This window comes from Candoia aspera, chromosome 4 (assembly GCF_035149785.1).
Source record: "Candoia aspera isolate rCanAsp1 chromosome 4, rCanAsp1.hap2, whole genome shotgun sequence".
Classification (NCBI taxonomy): Eukaryota; Metazoa; Chordata; class Lepidosauria; order Squamata; family Boidae; genus Candoia; species Candoia aspera.
The window spans coordinates 81,835,257-81,857,924 of NC_086156.1; the positions used below are offsets into that span (position 1 = coordinate 81,835,257).

The following is a 22,668-nucleotide window of genomic DNA, read 5'->3' on the forward strand; positions in this document are numbered from 1 at the left end:
TTTTTTTCCCCTGTGGCGTATGTTCGTATGCGTGTTTTCTATTGGCTTCTCGGGTAATTACTTTGTACTTGACCAATGAAACTTCTCTGCAAAGGAATCCCACCTCTTTTATTAAGCTCTGTATTTCTGTTTGTTTTCCTTCTTCTTCTCCCGAGTCCTTGTCTATCAATCAATTATAGGCGTGACGCTACTCTGAACATCAATTGGTGAGGACTCAAATCAATCTGTGATTCCGTGCAAGCGATTGGACTTTCCATTGACGTCCGTCATTGTCAAACCCGCTCGTTTCCATTGGCTAAACTGGACGTTCCAGCAAAAGAGAAAGATTGGTAAGAATAGGTGCCAATCATTCGGAGGCGGTTATCTGAGCGAACAACATGCATTTTGATTGATCAAACGGTTTAATCCTTGAACGGAGATTGGCCGCTTCTCGATGGAATGGGCGGGGACTACAGGGCGGTGCCCGGTCTGCTGAGGAGGAGGAAGATGGCGCCGTGAGGGGGGTCCGGACCGCTGCCGACTCCTTTCTACTAGGTGCGTGAGCTCGGCGGGGGGTGTTCGGACTCGGGGAGAAACGGGAGGAGAAACCAAGAGATGGGATTGGGGTGGTAAATGGAGGAAGAGGTGGGGTCTGTAAAGCGAGTAGGGGGCCTTCATGGGAGGGGGCCCGGAGCGCGCGAACGGGGCTGAAGCAACTGGGACCGGAAGGGGGCGGGGCTAACGGGAGAGCCCGCCTCCTTGGGGGACCCATAAGAAAAACAGGCATGGGTGACGGGGGAGAATGAGAGTGTCCATTCATTATTCTTGTGTTCAGAGAGCGGGAGGCGGGAAGATGACGGGGATACTCGGATAGTTCGGCGTTGTTGCTTGGTTTGTTTTTAATGGCGGTATACCTGTACTTTTAACGGTAACCTGAAAGCAAGCAAGTGGACCTCTGTATAATTCTGTTGCTTCAAATATAATTCGGCTTATGGGTTTTTTCCTGCTATCAGGCTATTTTGAAGGTACAGAGTTATGAACGTCTGTAGATTAAGAAAATGGCATAAGAATGGAGAAGTAAAAGAGCTCCCGGAGGATGGGCAGTGACAGTCCTGTTGATTACAGTAGAGAATGTGTGTGTGAGTTGAGATAGTCACTTAATGCAGACGACAGTGAGAAGTAAGTGGTTATAGGGCATTGGAACAAGCCTAGGGGCCATGCAGAACCAGAATGGTGGGTGCTTGGAACCAGGGAACAGAAGTAGGTATGGGATTTTAAAGACAAGAAAAAGATGGACTGAGCTGAGATGATGCAGCCTCTACTGTAATCATGGGATAGATGTTCAGGTACAGGACATAGAGATGTAGTAGTTGAATATAAGTGATGGAAGAGGAGTTAAATTCACAAGACTATCGGGTTAAGTCAGGTTCAGCATTTCAATTCATTGGGCTTGAGTAACAGGTAAGTTTACTCAAGTATTGGCTTTGTGTTCAGATGTAATGAGGAGGATAAAATATAATTGATGAGGGGTGCAGGGTACCGATGATAAATAACACAATTCCTTGCTGTGTTTTGGTTTCCAACTTCAGTAGCCATACTGTATTTGCACAATGGTTTATTGAATTAACCCATTTGCCTTAGTTTGCAAGCACATGGAAGCATAAACTAGTTACAGAAAATCCTCAGTTTAGCAGACCTCAGACCAAAGTCAACTAGACTTTGAATGCAGTGAACAAAATCAGTTCATACACTGTGTGCTTCTGTGCATTTGTATGATCCCAATTGCTATTTTATGCATGGTTCAGGTATGTAAAATATGCATATATAAAATCCCTTTCAGATTTTATGATTTAACTCTGCTTTAACTGTTTATTATACAATGATGGGGCTCACACAACACATTGAACCACAAATTAGCCAACCATAGTTTAGGTCGGTATTTTCTGCAGACCCGACCAATGGGGTTGAGGGAGAATTTGTGGTCCATTAAGTCCTGAAGATGGTTTGTTCAGAACAGTTAGAAGGAGACACCTTCTACTGAAGGTGTAGCACAGATCGTGGGGCTAAAAGCTTGGTTTAGTAAGCCAGAAGTCTTTGTTTACTCTTCTGTGATCAGTACTGTGCAGCCAGTTACAAAGTCTAGACAATCCAGCAACAAGCATACAATACACGTACCGCTAATTGTATTATATGGTTATTATTGCAGTTATTGGATATGATTCTGTTTTACATTGGTGCCTGACTTTTAAGTAAATCCTAAATTTATTATTACATTTTTATCCCACCTTTAAAAATATTTTTTGACTAACTCAAGGCAGTGAACTTACCTAATATGTGAGATGGGTTGGGCTGAGAGAGAGTGATTGGCCCAAAGTGAAGCAACTGGCATAAGGGAAGCCTAGAACTCACAGTCTCCTGGTTTCTAGGCCAACACCTTAACCACTACACCAAATTGGCTGTAGGTCCTAAAGCACTAGGTCCTAAAAGTTGAGGGAACAAATTGTGGAAAAAGCAGAATAAGACTTATCAAAGATGGTGAGTTGAGCAGGGCTGATAGAAAGTTAGTTAAATGTAAAGAAAAAGAATGGATACTCTGGAAGAGCTTGGTGACACCCCTCCCCCTCCCTAAAATGCATACTCATATACTCTAGTGCATTTTTAAATAACCTGGCAAAAAGTTACTGAGGTTGTCTGATATACTCTGGTTGTTGCCTGCATCCCCTTATGTTGCTGTGACTATATCCAAATTTTAGAATAAAATGGTGGTGAATACTGAGCCCACAGCTTGTGTTTCTTCCTCTCTTTTTAAGGAAGATGAGTTCAACAGCCAATAATACTGCTCTCCAGGACTTAAGGATCTCAGAAAGTCATGATGGGAACTGATTCCTCCAGTTAAAAAGTAGGGACTTTAGCATACAATATAAATAAAGTATTTATATTTTAAATATTTTATATTTTATATACAGTTTTCAAAGTAACATTAAAAATACTTGATTATTTAATTGTGGCTGGGATTTTTTTTTTCTTTGAGTCTAAGCTTGCTTGAATCATTCCTCGCTGCTTGAATTATAGCCTTGATCTTGCAAATAAGAATTTGCCATATTAGAGCTTCTGGTGTAGGTTTCCAGCATAACATACTCTGTGAAAGCCATCATGCACTACGAATGTAGGTTAGAACATAGAAAATCCTACCAAAATAAATAAGTGGTCATATAATTCTCTGATTCCATCACAACTTGTCCTTTTGAAATCCCATGAACCATCATTTCTCTTCTCTTTATGTCTTATGATCATTATTACTGTTGTGAGCCACCCAGAGTTGTTTAAGATGGGCAGCTATACAAATCTTTTAAATAAATATACCTAGAAACCTAATTGTATGCCAAAAGTAATGATGAAAGTGGTAGATTTTTCTCTTTCTCATCCTGTTTTCAAATAATGTCCCATTTTGCCTAATCTTATGTAGTTGGTAGAATGAGGAGGACCCAGTCTACAGTAGTTATGTTTAATGTGGGGAGGGAATAGTAGCAATAGAGCCCCACATTGGCAGTGAAATACTTGGCCTAATTTCTCTAGAGAGAGAGGTTGTTGTTTATACTGCCACACTCCCTGGAGACCCATGGTGGTTTACAACAACAATTTAGTCTGTTTAGATTCCAAATTAACGTTTTCCACTTTTTTCTAAAAAGGGAGTGGTCCTTTAAAAAAAATGAATTCATATCACTGGCCTAGTTATTGGTTTTACACTTCCATTGAAATGGTAGGCATTGTTGATGAAGAACTATGTAACTTTACGTTAATATGCTCACCTAGATTTGTTATCTAGGATGCCCGCGCCTATTAAAGGAACTAATTGTAATTTTGGGAGTATTTCTTATAAAGTATTGCTGAACTATATTGTTTTTATAGTCTAGTTGGGATCCTTATTGAGCCTTCTACTTATGGCTCTACTAATTGATCAGCATATCACTCTTTGGGAATTGGGCCACTTTTTGAAGTACTAAATGTGTAAGTTAAAGCCTTGATAAGGACAAGTACGGTCTTATTAGGGTGGTGCAGAGGAAGAGGTAATTCCGAATGCACAGAGTGAGGTAGCAGAAGGTCAGAGCTTATTTTTTGTTTTCAGATGTGATGAAAATCACCTGAAATGACATCAGGCCAAGCCCTACTAAGTATTGATGACTTCACTGTCAAATTCTCTCACATATGCTGCAATTTTTTTCCAGCCTAATAATCTTTACACTACATTTCTAACCCATACTGAATTAAATCCGACTTTCTGTTTATTAATTGTTTTGATATCTGTCAGCTCCCCTGGCCAAAAAAAAAATGCTTAAGATTTTTTTACAATTCATTTAAAATAAGTACTTTAGTTGTAGGTACAATTCTCTTTTCCAGTTTTATGCTGTGACTAATTCTGAGACTGATAAATTTGCTCAAATTCAGTACAAATATCTCTTTCTTGTACACATTGAACATGTTACTGTCAGTATTGAAAAACAATTCAAATTATAATCTTTTTTTTTTTGCAGATTCAGAGACAGTATGGCCGCCACTGCTGCAGTTAGCCCCAGCGAATACTTGCAGCCTGCTGCTTCAGCAGCTCAGGTGGGTCATGTCTGTTGATGGCATTACTGCATAAAGAAATTGTGAATGCTTGGCCTGGATTCTTGCAATGTGGAACACTCTCTGGTGAAGGTGTTTATCCTACTAGGCTACAAACAAAGGTATTTGCTGATTGGTCTAGAATATTAGTCTAGAGGCGGAGCATTTAGTTTACCTAAAAGCTCAGGGATTATTGCAAGTAATGCGACTATATTTCAAATTCCAGTGCTGTGGTTGAACTTGACTTTATATTACATTACTGTATCAGATACTTGCATACCATAGTCAATCTTTTAGGTTGTTGGATTTGTATTCCAGTTTGGATTATTAGACTAGGCATTATACTGTCTCATATACATATGTAATCATTCACATTTGGAATAACATGTTATGATACTTGCCAGTTAAAAAAATTGTCTAGAAATGATTCAACAAGTGTTTGGTGAACTAAGTATCTTCTTGACTTTTCAAGATTTCTTGGGCTTAAAAATATATTTAATTTGGGGGAGCAAGTGATAAAGTACATGTTGCAGAAGTGAAAAACGTGTGAGAGAAAAGGAGTTTTTTACAGCGTGTTCAGGACCAATACTCACAAGTGGCAGCATTTACTGGAAAAAAAAAGATTAGACTTGGTAAATACATAGATGGGAGTCCATCAGACCTTCCCAGGGCTATAGGTTAGACTAGGAAGTTGAAGAAACATCCAGAAAGAAGGCAGTGGTGAACCAGTTCTGTTTCATGTTCAAGAAAATGATATCAGTATGTCCAAAGATTCCACTGGGACTGAACTCAACCCAAGTATTTACTTTAAGACCAACAAGATGTATAATTCACTTATTGAGATGGCCAGTATTATAGATGATTTTATATATTTGCTGAGAACTACACAGAGGAAAATTGTATGGCTGCTAATCAGTATGTTTAGAAATGGAATTTCCAGAGAAATAACTGATAGGAGTGTACATACTTTGAAAATGATTTAGAAGATATACTTCAGAATGTGTTGGGAGCATGAATGCAGTATATCTTTGAAGTAGCTGTGTCGTCTTTGGCTTGCATGTGGACTTGAAAAGAGACACGGCTGCTTTAAGGACTGCATCCTTAGTGCAACTCCTTAAAGAAGCCACATTTGTTTTCAGGCTTGTGCAGAAGTCTGAAAGTTTAAAGAGATGCTATACTACACAATCTGAAGCACCTCTTCCATATCATTTTTGAAGCAAGCACAGCTTGAATGATTAACAGACATTGATAGCACACAAAAGGATTCAGAAGGTCAGTGCAATAATTTGTATTAGGGAACATTGTGGAGAATATGAGATTCTGAACTCTTATAAGAACATAGAACTCTTCCTTTTATAAATGATCAAGTAAATAAAGCATTGTAATGAAAAAAATGTTTCTTTGCTTTTTCCCCTAAAAGGAAGAGTTATTTTAACTGGAAAGCTCATTTGAGTCTAATAAAATACATTATTTAATTTCATTTTACTAGGCCATTAACTCATTTGTGAATTTTCCAGAGGGACCTTGGTGTCAACTATATGGGAAGGATGGTTGGCTACAGAATCTGGCATAAAATAAAACTGCTTTCCTTTATAAGCTACTGGTTGTCAGAGAAGAGAAGCAGAAAATGCATCTGAAACCAGTACTGGTCTAAGGGTCAACAAAAAAGAAGGGGAGGTCCCACCTTCAGTCCTTCCCAAGCAGCTAAGAAACACTGGGCTCCATTAAGAACCTTAGAATGCTGCCTAAGCCAACTTTCCTTAAACAACATACAGCATTTAGGTATATCCTCCCTTTTCCTTGGGTGAGGTAGTAGAAATATTTACAAAATTTTTGCTAGATATATGTTGTCTCCCCTTCTATCCCCCTTTTAGAATACAGAGTAAGAAGATCAAATGGAGAAATGGCAATTGCTTATGTTTTTGGAGTGATTTTCCTTGTTACAATTTTCAGTTATCTTTCAGTTATCTTAAGATAACAGGCTCCCTTTTACAAAACAAAAATCAACCCTTTTTATTAAATATAGCTTCCACTGCACCAGGCAGGTATGTCTAGGATGCTCTGTATTACCACTGTATAATCCTAAAGGTTTAGATTTTAGTTTGTTTCTGAAAATATTCCTTAAATCTACTTTCTTGGAGATTTAGGAGGACTCTAAATTCTGCCTTTTTAAATGTAGCTGCATTAAGAAATAACTGCATCATAATGAATAAATGTTTGGTTGTTTTTTCTTCATATTTTTTCCATACATACTGTACATACCCATTCATCTATTCCCATCATGGTAAGCAGTGTTATTCAAAGCATGGAAAAGAAGTAAGACATAGCCAAATAAATTAAAGTCAAGAGATAAGAAAAAAGAAAATACTAAATTTAGTTTATACCACTACCATTCGTTATAATCTCCATATCTTTCTGTCTTTGGAAATCCATCATGTCCATACATGGCTTTCTTCATTGCCTTTTGTTCTTTAAAATTCTCACTTTTTCAAAATCTCATCAACTCCATCCAGCCCCAATTTCTCAGAGTTCCTCTTCCACTCAGTTGATTCATTATTTCTTCATATATTTGGTTTGTGATTCAATTCTGATTTGTTTTCAGTGTATGAACAAACTACCTCAATGTACTTTTTTTGTACTTGTCACTCATTTTTGTATTCAATCTTCATTCACTCATTAATTTCTGACCCTGTCTTGCTTCATGATACACACTTACGTTCCCTATTTGCACTGCATTCAAGTTACTTTTTATCCTAACATATCCACCTCTCACTTCGATAAAACAATTGAGCAGAAACACAGTCCTATATGCAGCTATTTTTCTTCTTTCTACAAATTTCCTGATAATAGATTACCCATTACGTTCCTACTAACATTTATTTGTATGTCCTAACAATTTCACTGTCCATTTCCTCAACTTTAGTAATTATTCTACCAAGCTACATAAATTCATCAACTTGCTCCAGCTTTTTTGGCATTTGTGTCTAATTAGCAATTAATCATTCTATTTTCCCTGTCAAATACAATTACCTTGGTTTTTGATATATTAATTTTCAGATCTTTTTTCTTCATTGCAGTATACCATCTATCTTACATTTGCTAAAGCATTCCTTATCCATTTATTTATAAATGTGTTAAACAACCAAGGGAACATCACTAATTCTTTTCTTACTCAGGGTTGACCCATTTGCTAACTATTCCATTTATTTTCATGCATGCATTAGTTAGGTAATATACCCTCTCATTGCATTCAGCAAGCAACTTTCAACTCTGTATTTGTGCAAATCATTCTATACTTCATACATACTTCATGTAACCACCCAGGGTCCCCCATGTGGGGGAGATGGGTGGTGATAAAAATATGATAAATAAATTTTAAAAAATACTCACTTTGTTATACACTTTTTCTAAATTAACGAATGTGCAATAAACTGTCTTACTTGGACACAATTGCAGTTACATGCTAAACAGCAGAAATCAGGTCTGCATACTCCTACCCAACATAAAGACACATTTTTCTTCCCAAATTTTGTTCATTGTCACCATGTATAGCATTTTAATTATAATTCTGCCAAACACCTTTCCAGCACACTTAACAGATTAATACCTCTGTAGTTTTTGCATTCACTGTTGCTCCCTTTCCCTTTGTAGAGGGAATAAGGCATTGTTCCAATCATCAGGCACAGATGGTGTTTTCATTCACACACACACACACACACACACACACGTACATGCATAGCGACTCCTTAAGTAGTTGTAACCTTAGTTCTGAACATACGCATAGCATTTATGATATCTCTTTCATTTTTTTTCTTGGATGCTAACATTTATAGCATTTGTTGCAATTCCACTCCTTGATATATCAGCGTCAATCCCATACATATATCTAAATGCATCCTCCAGCATTCTCTCACTTTGGTTTCACTTAGTGCACATTTATCCCTCTTCATTCCCTTTCAGAATCACTCTGTATTCCTGTGCCTTTTAATTTTAAACCAGTCTTTGACTACATTCTTAACAACTATCTTTTCCTGTCTGTATTTTTCATAATGCTTCTTCCATCTTTTTTTCTAGCTATCTTTTCTATACAATTTTTATTCTTTCCAGCCCAGTGGAATGTTGGAAAGAAATTATATAAAGTGGCTCACGACTCTGTCAATCCTCAGTCTATTTACTTGTTTATTTAATAAATTGCCTCATTCCAGAGGCTCTAAGCATGTAAAAAATCAAACCTAATAAAAACAACAAAACTATAAGCAGTAACAGACAATACTAGTGCAGATCTTCCCTGCTTAATCGGCAAAGACCTTTCAGAAAAGTCGGGTCTTAACTATTCTCTGGAAGGTCATAAAAGGGGAGCAGCCACTGAGAATGCTGAGCTCAGTGTCCCTTCATGTCATACCTCCTGATAGGAGAGGACCTTCATCAGGCGCTCCCTATTCTCCTGGGTGTCCATCCACAGGATAAGTCTCTAAAAACTGAACAGAAAGAAAACATTGGGGTGGTGGCAGAAGCCATAAAAGAAAGATCAAATTCAAAAATGAGCTATATCTGGGGGCTGCAGAGAGGAGAATTCAAGAAAATATACCCCTTAACCCTGTTGGAAAGGCAGTTGGGCAGCGACTAAGAATGCTGCTGACTGCTGCATTCTGAGCTCTTGTTCCTCCTGATCATGTGACCCAGAGTAGAGCATGTGCAGCCTACCCTGTGTTTCTCAGTGCACACACATACAAACACAGATGCAATGAAAAGGAAAAGCAGAAAAGCATACACACAAACAGAATTCTTCAGCTGTGTTGTATTATATATAGAACGAACTGCCTTTGACACAAGCCTTTTCTCTTCCATTCCTGTAGGATTCTCAGCCATCTCCACTAGCCCTGCTTGCAGCCACATGTAGCAAAATTGGCCCTCCAGCTGTAGAAGCAGCGATTACTTCTCCTGCACCTCCTCAGCCTGCCCCTCGGAAATTGGTTCCTATTAAGCCTGCTCCACTCCCACTAAGTTCTAACAAGAACAGCATTGGAATCTTATCATCAAAAGGAAACCTCTTCCAAATTCAAGGTTCTCAACTAGGGACGTCGTATCCTGGTGGACAGCTGGTATTTACAATCCAGAACCCAGCTGTAATCAGCAAAGGAGCCCGCTCTCCTGCCAATATCCAGTATCAGGCGGTACCACAGATCCAAACAGCTTCAGGACAGACGATTCAGGTGCAGCAAAATTTGGGCAATCAAATACAGATTATTCCCAGCAATATCACCCCTTCCTCTTCTTCATCGTCGTCCTCTTCTTCAACTCATAAGCCTGTGCCAATAAAGCCAGCTCCAGCTCATAAGTCATCAGCAGCCGCTCTCCACAACACAAGCAGTGTTGTCAAGTTAACCGGCACCAGCGGCAACGTCACGCTTACTCTTCCAGTGAGCAATCTTGTGACTGCTGGGGAGACCAGTACTCAGACTCAAGTTGTGCCCGACAGCCCCTCTAAGCCAAGCAGAAAAGCCCGAAAGAAAATGGTATCGCAAGCTCAGACAACTGCAATGGCTGTGACAGAGCAAGTGGAAACAGTCTTAATAGAGACTACAGCTGACAACATCATCCAGGCAGGGAACAATCTGTTGATTGTACAGAGTCCTGGCTCTGGGCAGCCAGCTGTGGTCCAGCAGGTGCAAGTAGTTCAGCCCAAACAAGAGCAGCAAGTAGTTCAGATACCGCAGCAAGCCCTGCGAGTAGTCCAGGCAGCCTCAGCCACACTCCCTACAGTTCCCCAAAAATCCCAACAGAACTTCCAGATCCAGACAACGGAGCCAGTTCCCACTCAGGTATTTCACTGAAAGTTTTCCACGCCTTTTTTGTTGCTGCTGCTGCTGCTTTTCTTTTTACAAATATTTTTATCAATTCAAACTATCATTGACAAAAGAGCCTCAGTTTGGAGGGACCAAGAAATACATGGTGACTAGAATTCTTGGGTGCAAAGAGGCTAGGAAAGAACTCCAGTTTTTCTAATAGAAAAAATTACTTGTCCAATTAATAGTTTTCATATAAACAATGTTATTTAAATGTCAGTTTCCTATAAAAGCATTCAGGGCGTATAAACAATTTGGCATGCATTTATCCTGATCCTGTGATTTGTAATCTGTTATGAAAACGGGGTGGGGTGGGGGTGGGGTGTTGGGAAACTATACTTGGAGGTCAGGTTCTACGTTCCTTCCACACACAAGTGCATCCTGTGATTCATTTTTGTGTTACTCTTTTAGGTCTATTTTAAGACGCCTTCTGGTGAGCTACAGACAGTACTACTACAAGAAGCCCCAGGCGTAACTGTGGCCCCTTCCCCCGCAGTCTCCTCAGCCACAACCTGCAGCAGTCCTGTACCCCGCAGTTCCCAGATGGGGGGAAGTACCAAAAAGACAGGGGCTCGCAAAGAGCGTGCTCTGCCAAAGATTGCTCCTGCTGGAGGCATCATCAGCCTCAATGCGGCCCAGCTCGCTGCCGCTGCTCAGGCAATGCAAACTATCAGCATCAATGGTGTGCAAGTTCAAGGTGTTCCTGTTACCATCACCAATACTGGAGGTGGGATATATGATACAATGATCCTGTGATGTGTGGTATTTCAATTTGTGATATGATAGGATCTTGGTTTTTTAAATTGCTTGGAATGTTATCAGTAGCACAGAAAAATAAGACATAAGGGTTATGTAGGTATGTATTTATTAATTTATTTACAGGAATTATATGGCCACCTATCTCACATAAGGATTCTAGGCTGCTCACAACAATCATAAAAACACAGGTAAAAACAGAACCACCCTTCCCCACAGGTGCCAGACCAAACAGCCGCCCAGCTCAACCCCATCCTAGCCCAGTGCTTGGGGAAAGAGCCCAGTCTTCATGGCTCTCCAGAAGGCTAAAAGGATAGGGATATCTTGGCTCTCAGGTTGGAGGCTATTCTAAAGGGCTGGGGAGCCACCGAGAAGGCATGTCTCTGAGATCCCATCAGGTGATGTTTAAGGGAGGGGACCTGGAGAGCGCCCCTCCTATATAACCTAATAGGACAGGCAGATACCCTCCGGGAGAGGTGGTCCCACAAATAACCTGGCCCTGTGCCATGTAGGGCTTTAAAAGTGAAAACCAGCACTTTGAATTGCACCCAGAAATCAACTAGGAACCAGTGCAGCTCATGCAGCAATGGTGCTACTCATGGGGCACCCAGAACTGGGTGTCAGTGAATGAACACACCTGAGGAAAAAAGCATTTTACGTTCATTTTAATTTTTGCAGTCCCCAAAGACTGTTTCATTCTTGTTTCATTGTAGTAATAGGTGGGCATCCCCAAATATAATGGCATATTTATATTGTTATGCTATCATAACCAGGTGCATGGCTTCCTGGCTTTCAGAGGCTGACTAGAATTGAAATTTGTAGCTATAATCATTGCATTCTTTCTGCTCTTTATATTGTTGGTTGTGGGGGAGATGGCAGTAAAGGATTCTACACTTCCTATCTTCCAGAGGCTTGAAAAGATATGAAAGCCTTAGTTTTCATCATGTAGCAAAATGTGAAAATGTGTATTGGAGTGGGGCAGTAATGTTGTAAACAGGAGCAATGAAGACTTGAAACTAGGAGAAATATAAATGTAAGCAAGATGGGAGGGGAAATTGGGTGCCTGGATCCAGGCAAGAATGAAATTTTTGAACTTTGAATTTGGGTGTTATTTCAAGCCTTGTGCAATTCTGACATCCAAAAAGGCAAGAGGAGAAAATGGAACTCATATTACATGATATTTCAGCCTGACTTTGCATGGAGCTTTACTGGAATAATTGAATCTCCATATTTTAACAATGGAAACTCCCAAGTCATAGCTTCTGCATCCTTCTTTTTGCAGGCCAACAGCAGTTGACAGTGCAGAATGTTTCAGGCAACAATCTAACCATCAGTGGCCTGAGCCCTACCCAAATCCAGTTGCAAATGGAACAAGCACTCTTGGGGGACCTGCAGCCTGGGGAGAAGAGACGGCGGATGGCTTGCACCTGCCCTAATTGCAAGGATGGGGAGAAAAGGTAAAGTATGGGGATTGGGAACAAAAAGGAGGCCTGTTAAGGCCTTAAGGCTGCCAACAGCTTCAGTTCTTGCTTTGTCTAATTAGTTATTTAATTCATACCCTTCCCCTCTTGCTATCAACAAATAGCATTCAGGACCTTCTAATAATAAAATCATTTTTAAACAATTAAACGTGGATGTTGTTTATTAGTTTAGTCGCTTCCGACTCTTTGTGACTTCATGGACCAGCCCACGCCAGAGCTTCCTGTGGGTCGTCAGCACCCCCAGCTCCCCCAGGGACAAATCCATCACCTCTAGAATATCATCCATCCACCTTGCCCTTGGTTGGCCCCTCTTCCTTTTGCCTTCCACTCTCCCTAGCATCAGCATCTTCTCCAGGGTGTCCTGTCTTCTCATTATGTGGCCAAAGTATTTCAGTTTTGCCTTTAATATCATTCCCTCAAGGGAGCAGTCTGGCTTTATTTCCTGGAGGATGGACTGGTTTGATCTTCTTGCAGTCCAAGGCACTCTCAGAATTTTCCTCCAACACCACAGTTCCAAAGCATCGATCTTCCTTCTTTCAGCCTTCCTTATGGTCCAGCTCTCGCAGCCATATGTTACTACGGGGAACACCATTGCTTTAACTGTGCGGACCTTTGTTGTCAGTGTGATGTCTCTGCTCTTAACTATTTTATCGAGATTTGTCATTGCTCTTCTCCCAGGGATTAAGCGTCTTCTGATTTCCTGACTGCGGTCAGCATCTGCAGTAATCTTCGCACCTAGAAATACAAAGTCTTTCACTGCCTCTACGTTTTCTCCCTCTATTTGCCAGTTATCAATCAAGCTGGTTGCCATAATCTTGGTCTTTTTGAGGTTTAGCTGCAAGCCAGCTTTTGCACTTTCTTCTTTCACCTTCATCATAAGGCTCCTCAGTCCCTCTTCGCTTTCAGCCATCAAAGTGGTATCATCTGCATATCTAAGATTGTTAATGTTTCTTCCAGCGATTTTAACTCCAGCCTTGGATTCCTCGAGCCCAGCTTGTCACATGATGTGTTCTACGTACAAGTTGAATAGGTAGGGTGAGAGTATACAGCCCTGCCGTACTCCTTTCCCAATCTTAAACCAGTCCGTTGTTCCATGGTCTGTTCCTACTGTTGCTACTTGGTCGTTATACAGATTCCTCAGGAGGCAGACAAGATGACTTGGTATCCCCATACTGCTAAGAACTTGCCACGATTTGTTATGGTCCACACAGTCAAAGGCTTTAGAATAGTCAATAAAACAGAAATAGATGTTTTTCTGAAACTCCCTGGCTTTTTCCATTATCCAGTGGATATTGGCAATTTGGTCCCTAGTTCCTCTGCCTTTTCTAAACCCAGCTTGTACATCTGGCAATTCTCGCTCCATGAATTGCTGAAGTCTACCTTGCAGGATCTTGAGCATTACCTTACTGGCATGTGAAATGAGTGCCACTGTTCGATAGTTTGAACATTCTTTAGTGTTTCCCTTTTTTGGTCTGGGGATATAAGTTGATTTTTTCCAGTCTGATGGCCATTCTTGTGTTTTCCAAATTTGCTGGCATATAGCATGCATTACCTTGACAGCATCATCTTGCAAGATTTTGAACAATTCAGCTGGGATGCCATCGTCTCCTACTGCCTTGTTATTAGCAATGCTTCTTAAGGCCCATTCAACCTCACTCTTCAGGATGTCTGGCTCTAGCTCACTGACCACACTGTCAAAGCTATCCCCGATATTGTTATTCTTCCTATACAGGTCTTCCGTATATTCTTGCCACCTTTCCTTGATCTCTTCTTCTGTTAGGTCCTTGCCATCTTTGTTTTTGATGATACCCATTTTGGCCTGGAATTTACCTCCAATGTTCCTAATTTTCTGGAAGAGGTCTCTTGTCCTTCCTATTCTATTGTCTTCTTCCACTTCCACACATTGCTTGTTTAAAAATAATTCCTTATCTCTTCTGGCTAACCTCTGGAATTTTGCATGTAATTGGGCATATCTCCCCCTATCACTGTTGCCTTTTGCTTTCCTCCTTTCTTGGGCTACTTCTAGTGTCTCAGCCATTTTGCCTTCTTGGTTTTCTCTTTCTTTGGGATGTATTTTGTTGCTGCCTCCTGAACAATGCTGCCAACTTCTGTCCAGAGTTCTTCCGGGACCCTGTCTACTAAGTCCAGTCCCTTAAATCTATTCTTCACCTCCACTGCATATTCCTTAGGAATATTAGTGAGCTCATATCTAGCTGATCTGTGGGTCTTCCCTAATCTCTTTGGTCTGATCCTAAATTGTGCAACAAGTAGTTCGTGATCTGAACTACAGTCAGCTCCAGGTCTTGTTTTTACCGACTGTATAGATGTCCGCCACCTTTGGCTGCAAAGGATGTAGTCAATCTGGTTTCGGTGTTGTCCATCTGGTGAAGTCCATGTATAAAGCCGTCTCTTAGGTTGTTGGAAGAGAGTGTTTGTTATGCAGAGTGAGTTGTCTTGGCAAAATTCGATCAGCCTATGTCCTGCTTCATTTTGTTCTCCCAGGCCATGCTTACCTGTAATTCCAGGTGTCATTTGACTGCCCACCTTAGCATTCCAGTCTCCCGTGATGAAAATAACATATCTTTTAGGCATGTTGTCCAGTAGGTGCTGCAGATCCTCATAGAACCGCTGTACTTCAGCTTCTTCAGCATCTGTGGTTGGGGCGTATATTTGGATCACTGTGATGTTAGATGGCTTGCCCTGAATTCGAATTGAGATCATTCTATCATTTTTTGGATTGTATCCAAGCACTGCTTTAGCCACTTTACTATTAATTATGAAGGCTACTCCATTTCTTCTGTGGTCCTCTTGTCCACAGTAGTAGATCTGGTGGTCATTTGATGTGAAGTGGCCCATTCCAATCCATTTCAGTTCACTGACGCCCAAAATGTCTATCTTTAATCTTGACATCTCACCAATAACCACATCCAATTTGCCCTGGCTCATAGATCTTACATTCCAGGTTCCAATGGTGTGTTGATCCTTAGAACATCGGATTCACCGTTCACCACCAGCACCGTCGGCTGCTAGCCGTCCTTTTGGCTTTGAGCTAGCTGCGTCATCACGTCTGGGGCTAGTTGAACTCATCCTCTGTTCCTCCCCAGTAGCATTTTGACCATCTTCCGACCTGGGGGTCTCATCTTCCGATGGTATACCGACATATCTCTGGTTGTACTGATCCATTTAGTGTTCACGGCAAGAATACTGGGGTGGGTTGCCATTACCTTCCCCAAGGATTGCATTTAGTCTGACCTCTCTGTCATGACCTTCCCGTCTTGGGTGGCCCTTCACGGTTTAGCTCATGGCATCATTGAAGTGCTCAAGCTCCAGCACCACGACAAGGTAACGATCCTTTGCTGAAGTAAACATGGATAAGATACTAAAATAAACAACCCCCACTGAACAAACCAATTTATATAGCTGAAGCCCTGCTTGTCTTTTATTTGAGATAAATGAAGTTTTCTTGAAGAGTCTACTTCAAAAGTATTACTAATATTTGGGAGGGGAGGTGAATAATGTAAATAAAACTAATACAGTATTAAGACTACTACTAATCTTCAGGTATTCAAAAGTGTGTAGCCTCTGTATGGAGGAGTTCAAAGGAATATGAGCACACTGACTTCATCTCCTTCCATCATTGTCACTGCATTTTAGTGCATCTGAGGACCTCCTTTATCTATAGAGGTTCTTAGTAAGATTTTGAACCTTGTGGAAACAGGGTTTTAAAATGCCAAGAGAAAGCTCCATAAGGATAGTTTCTGATGCATTCACCCTTTACATGTAGATAAAAAATGGATATTGTCAGTGTATATCTTCCTGTTCCATTTGTTGCCTATAAAAACTATATACTTTTAGACAGTAGCTTGTAGTACAGTGATATGTCGATGATGAAAAGATGGATACTCCATTAAGCAAGACACAGATATTTAAGTATGAAAAAGATTCTGTAACAATGGTATTTGGTTACCCAGCTATTAAAATATGATCCATGGAAAGCTGTTCAGAGAAAAAGGTATTGTGTTCTTGTCCAGATATTGTAGATATTGTTTGGATTTATGTTTTTTTCTGGTGGCCACAAGATCATTAAAAGTGACCACATGCAACAAATGAGTGCATGTTTAGCTGCAGCTGTTGAGCTTAGAAAATCGTTGTTATGAACGAGACTGAGGGTTCATACAGTATCTTCAGCTTTTTAGAAATATAGCCACTGATCTTTAAATAGCTGTATTTTGTCTCCTATAATACTTCTGTTTTTTATCATGAACGAATAAAATAACTGCATGAAGAAGAGACAGGGTTGTTCCCAAGTTGCTGATCTCTGAGAAAATTTAAATAGTATTGAATTGTTGAGAACAGTACAGAGATAACTCACCTTCATGGATGGGCAATCCATTAAGGCCTTTGGACGTTGTTTTTGTATCAAACAGAAAGACTTGGGGCTTTGCTTTTTCTCACAACCCAGCTGATCAGCTTATTAAAAAGGATCAGCTCAGTGGCAGAAAACAAATTGCTTCTTTCTCACTGATCTTGGTAGCAATCTTGAGCAGTTTGAATTGAGAGGAATGAACGTGCCTTCAGATATCCTATGATTCTTTCTGTGGGTGATGTTTGAATAGGTGTAAACTTCCATGCATATGCACATGTGCAGCACTAACAATTGATGTGACCCTCAGGGCTGAAAGGGCTGCATCTTCCTGGCTAAATTAGGCAGCAGGTCTGGAATTGTTGAAAGGTTAATGGACTGAGGATGTGGGAGGGGGTTAACTTATTCAAGCAGCCTTGGGTCTCTGCTTGGGACAGTGAAGAGGATTCTTAGTAAATGCCAGAAGAGCCAATGTCTGCTGTATTTTTATAAAAAGTACTTGTGAATCATTGTTGGATCCTTTGCCAGAAACCATATGGGGTAGTCAATATGAAATTAGTTTGCTATTTTGAGCAATTTGGCATGGTGCTGCTTCTTATGTCATAATTGGAGGATACAATAATTGATCTGATCCCTGAGATGCTACCACAGTAAAATGGGTACCCGTACCTTTATTAACCTAGACTAAGAACCTCCCCTTCCCGTTTTTCTTTATTTATAGGTTAGGGGATCAAGGAAAGAAGAGGCACATCTGCCATGTGCCTGAATGTGGAAAGACCTTCCGCAAGACTTCCCTTCTGCGGGCCCATGTACGTCTACACACAGGCGAGAGGCCCTTTGTCTGCAACTGGGTCTTTTGTGGAAAGCGATTCACACGCAGTGATGAGCTGCAGCGGCATGCCCGAACGCATACAGGTCTGTCAAGTCATTTCTCTGCTTCTCTCTTCTACTGCATCCTAACTGTAGCTCTGCCCATATAATGGATAGAAAAAATGCAAATACTAAATATTCAAAGGGTGTTTAATCTTATCTCAGTCATCTTTACAATGAAGATGTGTTGGGGTGGATTTAATTTTGAAAGACTTGGTTTCAAGAAAGAAAGAAATCATTAAGTTAATGTATGTAGGTCAATATATATGGTCCCCCATCTCTCAAACTGCATTTCTGGTTGGCTCACAGAATTGAAAGCACAGTAAAAACAACCAGTCATGACAATATACATAAAATCAAGAAAACAGCAATTGCATCCATCCCATGGGCCCCTTTAACCTTTTGACCTCTATGCCTGGGAAAACAGCCGTGTTTTTAAGGGATACTAGCAGAGTTGGATCTTGGGGAGTATGATTTTCCATAGGGCAGGTGCTGCACCAAAAACACCTGATCCCACCTGATGTCATTCTGTAATAGATAGGACCTGGAGCATGCCTCTTCTATTGTACTGGTGGGGTGGGTAGAAATAATCAGAGAGGCAGTCCTGCAAATAACCTAGTTCTGTGCCATGAAGGGCTTTATAGGTGACAATCAGCACCTTGAATTGTACACTATTTGGAAGCACGCTAGAAGCTAGTGCACCTCACAGAGCACAAATCTAGCAATGGCATACCATACTTCTTAATAATGTATATAATGAGTATTTTCCCAATAATTTTTAAATAGTCCTTCCATGTAGGAAGTGAGATACCAGAACATTAGCCTTCTTTTTCTCTTCCATGCTTATTTTTGTTGTGCTGGTATTTGCATTTTTGTGTGGAGGAGCACATCAGTATGAGATAGCCCTTGCGGGCTGGTATGATACAGGGGTTTCTGTCCTGTTAGTTTAGCCACTTGTTTGTTAGAACCAGGTTCTTCCTGGTTAAAGTGGCCAGGGAGGTGGCTTGTAGTTGGGTCCATGCTGTGGTGGTGACGTCTTTGAGGCTGGGGGTAGTACTTTCAGTCTTGAAGCAGGCAATGGTGTGTCCCCCTCCTCAAGTGGCCTGCCTTGGACCCAAGTTTAAGATAACTATTGTCTTGTCTCCAACCTTCCCTTTTTAGGGAAGGTTGTTGAAATGGTGGTCAGGCTGCAGTTTCAGAGGACCCTGGAGGAAGCAGATTATCTAGACCCATTTCAGTTGGATTTCAGGCCAGGGTTTAGTAGAGACAGCCTTGGTCACACTTGTAGATGACTTGTGGTAGAGCTGGGATAGAGATGGTGCATCCATTCGTGTGCTTTTTGATCTCTTAGTGCTTTCAATACCACTGATCACGGCATCCTTCTGAACTGGCTTTGGAAGTTGGTGGCACTGTTTTACAGTGGTTCTCCTCCTTCCTTCAGGGCCTGCTCCAGTTGGCGTTGGCTGGTGGGGACAGGATGCTCCCTAGGCCCCTCCTTTGTGGGGTGCCACAGGGTTCAATGTTCCCTCACATTTTGTTGAGCATATATATGAAACCACTGGGTGAGGTCATATCTAGGTTTGGGGTTTGGTATCATCATTACCCTGATGATACCCAGGTACATCTGTTGACCCCAAGCTGGCCAAGTGAGAATGTCAAGGTTCTGCTTAGTGGCTGTGGCTGTTAGGGCCACCTGGATTTGGGAATATTCCATCTTTAATCTTGGATGGGTTTGCACGTCCCCATTTAAAAGTGGTAACCACTCTGGGGGTCCTCCTGGACTCGCAGCTCCTGCTCAATGAGCAGGTAGCAGCTATGGCCAGGAAGATCTTTGTATAACTCCACCTGATGCACCGGTGCATTCATTTCTGGATCAGGAGGCCCTTCAGACAGTTACCCATGCCCTAGTTACCTCATGGCTCAACTATTGTGATGTGCTTCATACGGACTACCCTTGAAGTCCACTCTAAAACTTTAAATGGTCTGGAATGGAGCATTGCTAGGCTTGCAGCTAGAATTCGTATCCTGTAGCCTACACCAACTTTATTTATATTTATATTTTATTTATTTATATTTCAAATTTCCATCACCGCCCATCTCCCCCAAAAAGGGGATTCTTTAGGATTCTCCCCTTTATCTTCTGACCTGTTCATTTACATTTTAACCATTCAGTTGTCCCATTGTGGTACTAACACTTTCAGCTTTCTTTGGTTGCAGTGGCTATCGTTCCATCTCCATAGTTCATAAAATATTGTCTTAAGCTTTGCTAGAAAATCAAATAGTTCAGTCTGAGGGAAGAAATTGTTCCAATGTTGAATCAGATTAATGTCCAGCATTCTGCTTTTAAAAGTGGTTTATCAGGTGCCTACAGGCAGAACATGAAGAACAAGGCCTCCATCCTTGCCATGCATTTTTATAGGAGCTTACATTTAGTTTTATCATGTAGCTAATTTTTTTTAAAGCAATCCATGTAAGCCCTGTGTGCATTATATTTTGTCTGTGACTTTCACATGTTTATGTGTATATTGTATGGCCCTTGTCATGTGTGCTCACTGTTGTTCTCGTTCCTTTCTCTGGCCAGGTGACAAACGTTTTGAGTGTGCCCAGTGCCAAAAGCGCTTCATTAGGAGTGATCATCTGACAAAGCACTATAAAACCCACTTGGTCACCAAGAACTTGTAGGGCTGGATGCAACCAGGAAAAGTGAGGAAGCGGTATGGGTGTTTTTCACCCCTCATCATGAGAGATGGTCTCTGCGAAGGACAGAAAAAATGCCCAAATAATCGTCCTGACTGTGTGACAGCTTTCCCAGCCACATCTGCCCAAGGAAAAAATGTTATGGCCACTGCTCCTTCAATCAGACTGCCTTCACACTGGCACACTCCTTGGAAAATGCATCAGACTTCAAGGCTTGAACCTGAGATGAAGGAGGAGCAACACCATCTCCAAATAAGCTACAATCAGCACAAGCCCAGTAGCAGACCTGGAAAAGGACGGGGGGAAAGCAAGGCAAAACCCGTTTACGCACCTTCCTCAGGAGTCTGCAGAGCCAGTGCCCTACTCTGCTGCACCAAAGGGCCTCCTTATGGGTTTGAGAGTAGCACCAGCGAAACTGTACCCCACTTGTAATTTTGGTTCCTCTTCCCACTCACTCCCATGTGCTTGTGAAGCTTTTGAATGAGGGGCAGGGAAACCATCCAAAATGGGACTTGGTCCCCTTAGCACATTCCTACTTTATATTTAAAAATATAAATAGCTATAAATATATATCTATATATTAAAAAAAAAAAACTCCTTAGGAAGCTCCATGTTTTTTCTACGGAGAATGTTGCCTTATATTTTTCCCCAGTTTCAAATTATGTATTGTGAGCATTTTTTTTAATTTAATAATTTCTTTATAAACAAAACAATCCTTTGCCCTACCTAACAGTGCAGGCACAGCCTAAAATCCCTATCAAAATGAGAGTTCTATGATCTGATAGTGGTCTGTAAACTAGGTGTGCTCTGTGTACATAACAGGGATTTTTAGGGTGTGTGTAGTAGCAGCAGCACTTTGTTCAAGGAAGTGGAAGGTGTCCATACATGAAGAGGAGCTCCCATGTGTATGTACCAGAGCTGTGGGACTAGCCATATACTCTTATGTAGGCAGTAAAAAGTGCAGGCAAAAAGCTATATATGAGCCATATGGGAAGTCTAGGGCAATCTGTATGCAATTCTGCATTGCTTGGTCGTGTAGATGAATTGGAGTTACGGTCCAATGCAGATTTGCACTGTCAAGCTCTATTAGAAGTCATTAATGATTTGGGGGCTGAAATGCAAGAACCCTTTTCAAAAATGGAATATTCTCAGCCTTTCCCCATTTTTTTTTTGTTTTGTTTACTCCACTGGATTCTCCTCCCCCCCCCTTTTTTTTTTTTACACATCTGATACAGCTCCTTTCGTGTATTATAGTGTATATTGTATCATAGACTATATATTGCGTTTAAGTGTTTCTTATTTGTTTCAAAAATATACCATTTGTTATTTTTGAGCTTTTAAATTAAAACAAAAATCCACTTTATTTTTTAGTTGTAACTGCTTGAAGTATGTTTCTTTAAATGGCAAATCATTCTGGTTTTTAATTAATGCTGTAACTTAGCTGAGCTACATGTAGCTTGCCTACAAGGGGATGGTAGGTTGGGGGAGAACCATCCATTTCTTAATGAATTGAATTGTTAGAATGTCACACCCAGCCATAATTTGGGAACAAAGGATTATTTTTCTTAAGAGGAGAGAATGGAAAAATGGGTTGTTTAGGTGGCTTGTTGACAATAAAGATGTAACAGAGAAGTATTTTTACTCCTTAAAGACTGCCCAAAGGCATTTTCATGCTCAGATTGTTTTGTGATGCAAATATAAAAAGTTGGTCAGAATGTTTTGATTTTAATATGTCTCTTTCGTTACCCCCTCACTCCCTTCATAAAGAAGTAACAACTTTCAAAAATGCACTTGCAAACTTTGTGTATGAAAATGATCTTTGACCTGTTATATTCATTACATAGCAGCATGCAGTGCTGTTATGTTTACAGTGTTGATCATAATGCTTAATAGACAGTGACAGTCGTCATGGAGTGCCATTTCAAACTGCCTTGACCTATAAAGTAAAACAAACCTTTGGCTACAATTTACATTGGCTTTATCAAGGATTTGTAGCACAATCCAGCAAAAAGTTCCCCTATTGAAAAGTATGGAAGTCCACAGTATTTCAATCGGTGTACAGGAAAATATC

At 40.7% G+C, this 22,668-nt stretch overlaps 1 protein-coding gene across 3 annotated transcripts; it reads left to right on the top strand.

Annotated features, from left to right (window-relative positions):
• The first annotated feature begins 459 nt into the window (after positions 1–459).
• Positions 460–22,312, top strand: SP2 (Sp2 transcription factor). Of its 3 annotated transcripts, none has more exons than XM_063300776.1 (8): positions 462–534; positions 2,790–2,878; positions 4,512–4,587; positions 9,441–10,406; positions 10,842–11,157; positions 12,469–12,643; positions 17,752–17,945; positions 20,482–22,312. In XM_063300776.1, exons 3-8 carry the CDS (start codon positions 4,525–4,527, stop codon positions 20,580–20,582), a joined length of 1,815 nt encoding a protein of 604 aa, XP_063156846.1. In that variant the 5' UTR covers positions 462–534; positions 2,790–2,878; positions 4,512–4,524; the 3' UTR covers positions 20,583–22,312. The 3 variants fall into 3 exon arrangements, with proteins under 3 accessions (XP_063156847.1, XP_063156846.1, XP_063156848.1); XM_063300778.1 differs by having other exon boundaries at positions 9,441–9,797; XM_063300777.1 differs by lacking the exon at positions 2,790–2,878 and having other exon boundaries at positions 460–534.
• The last annotated feature ends 356 nt before the right edge of the window (positions 22,313–22,668 follow it).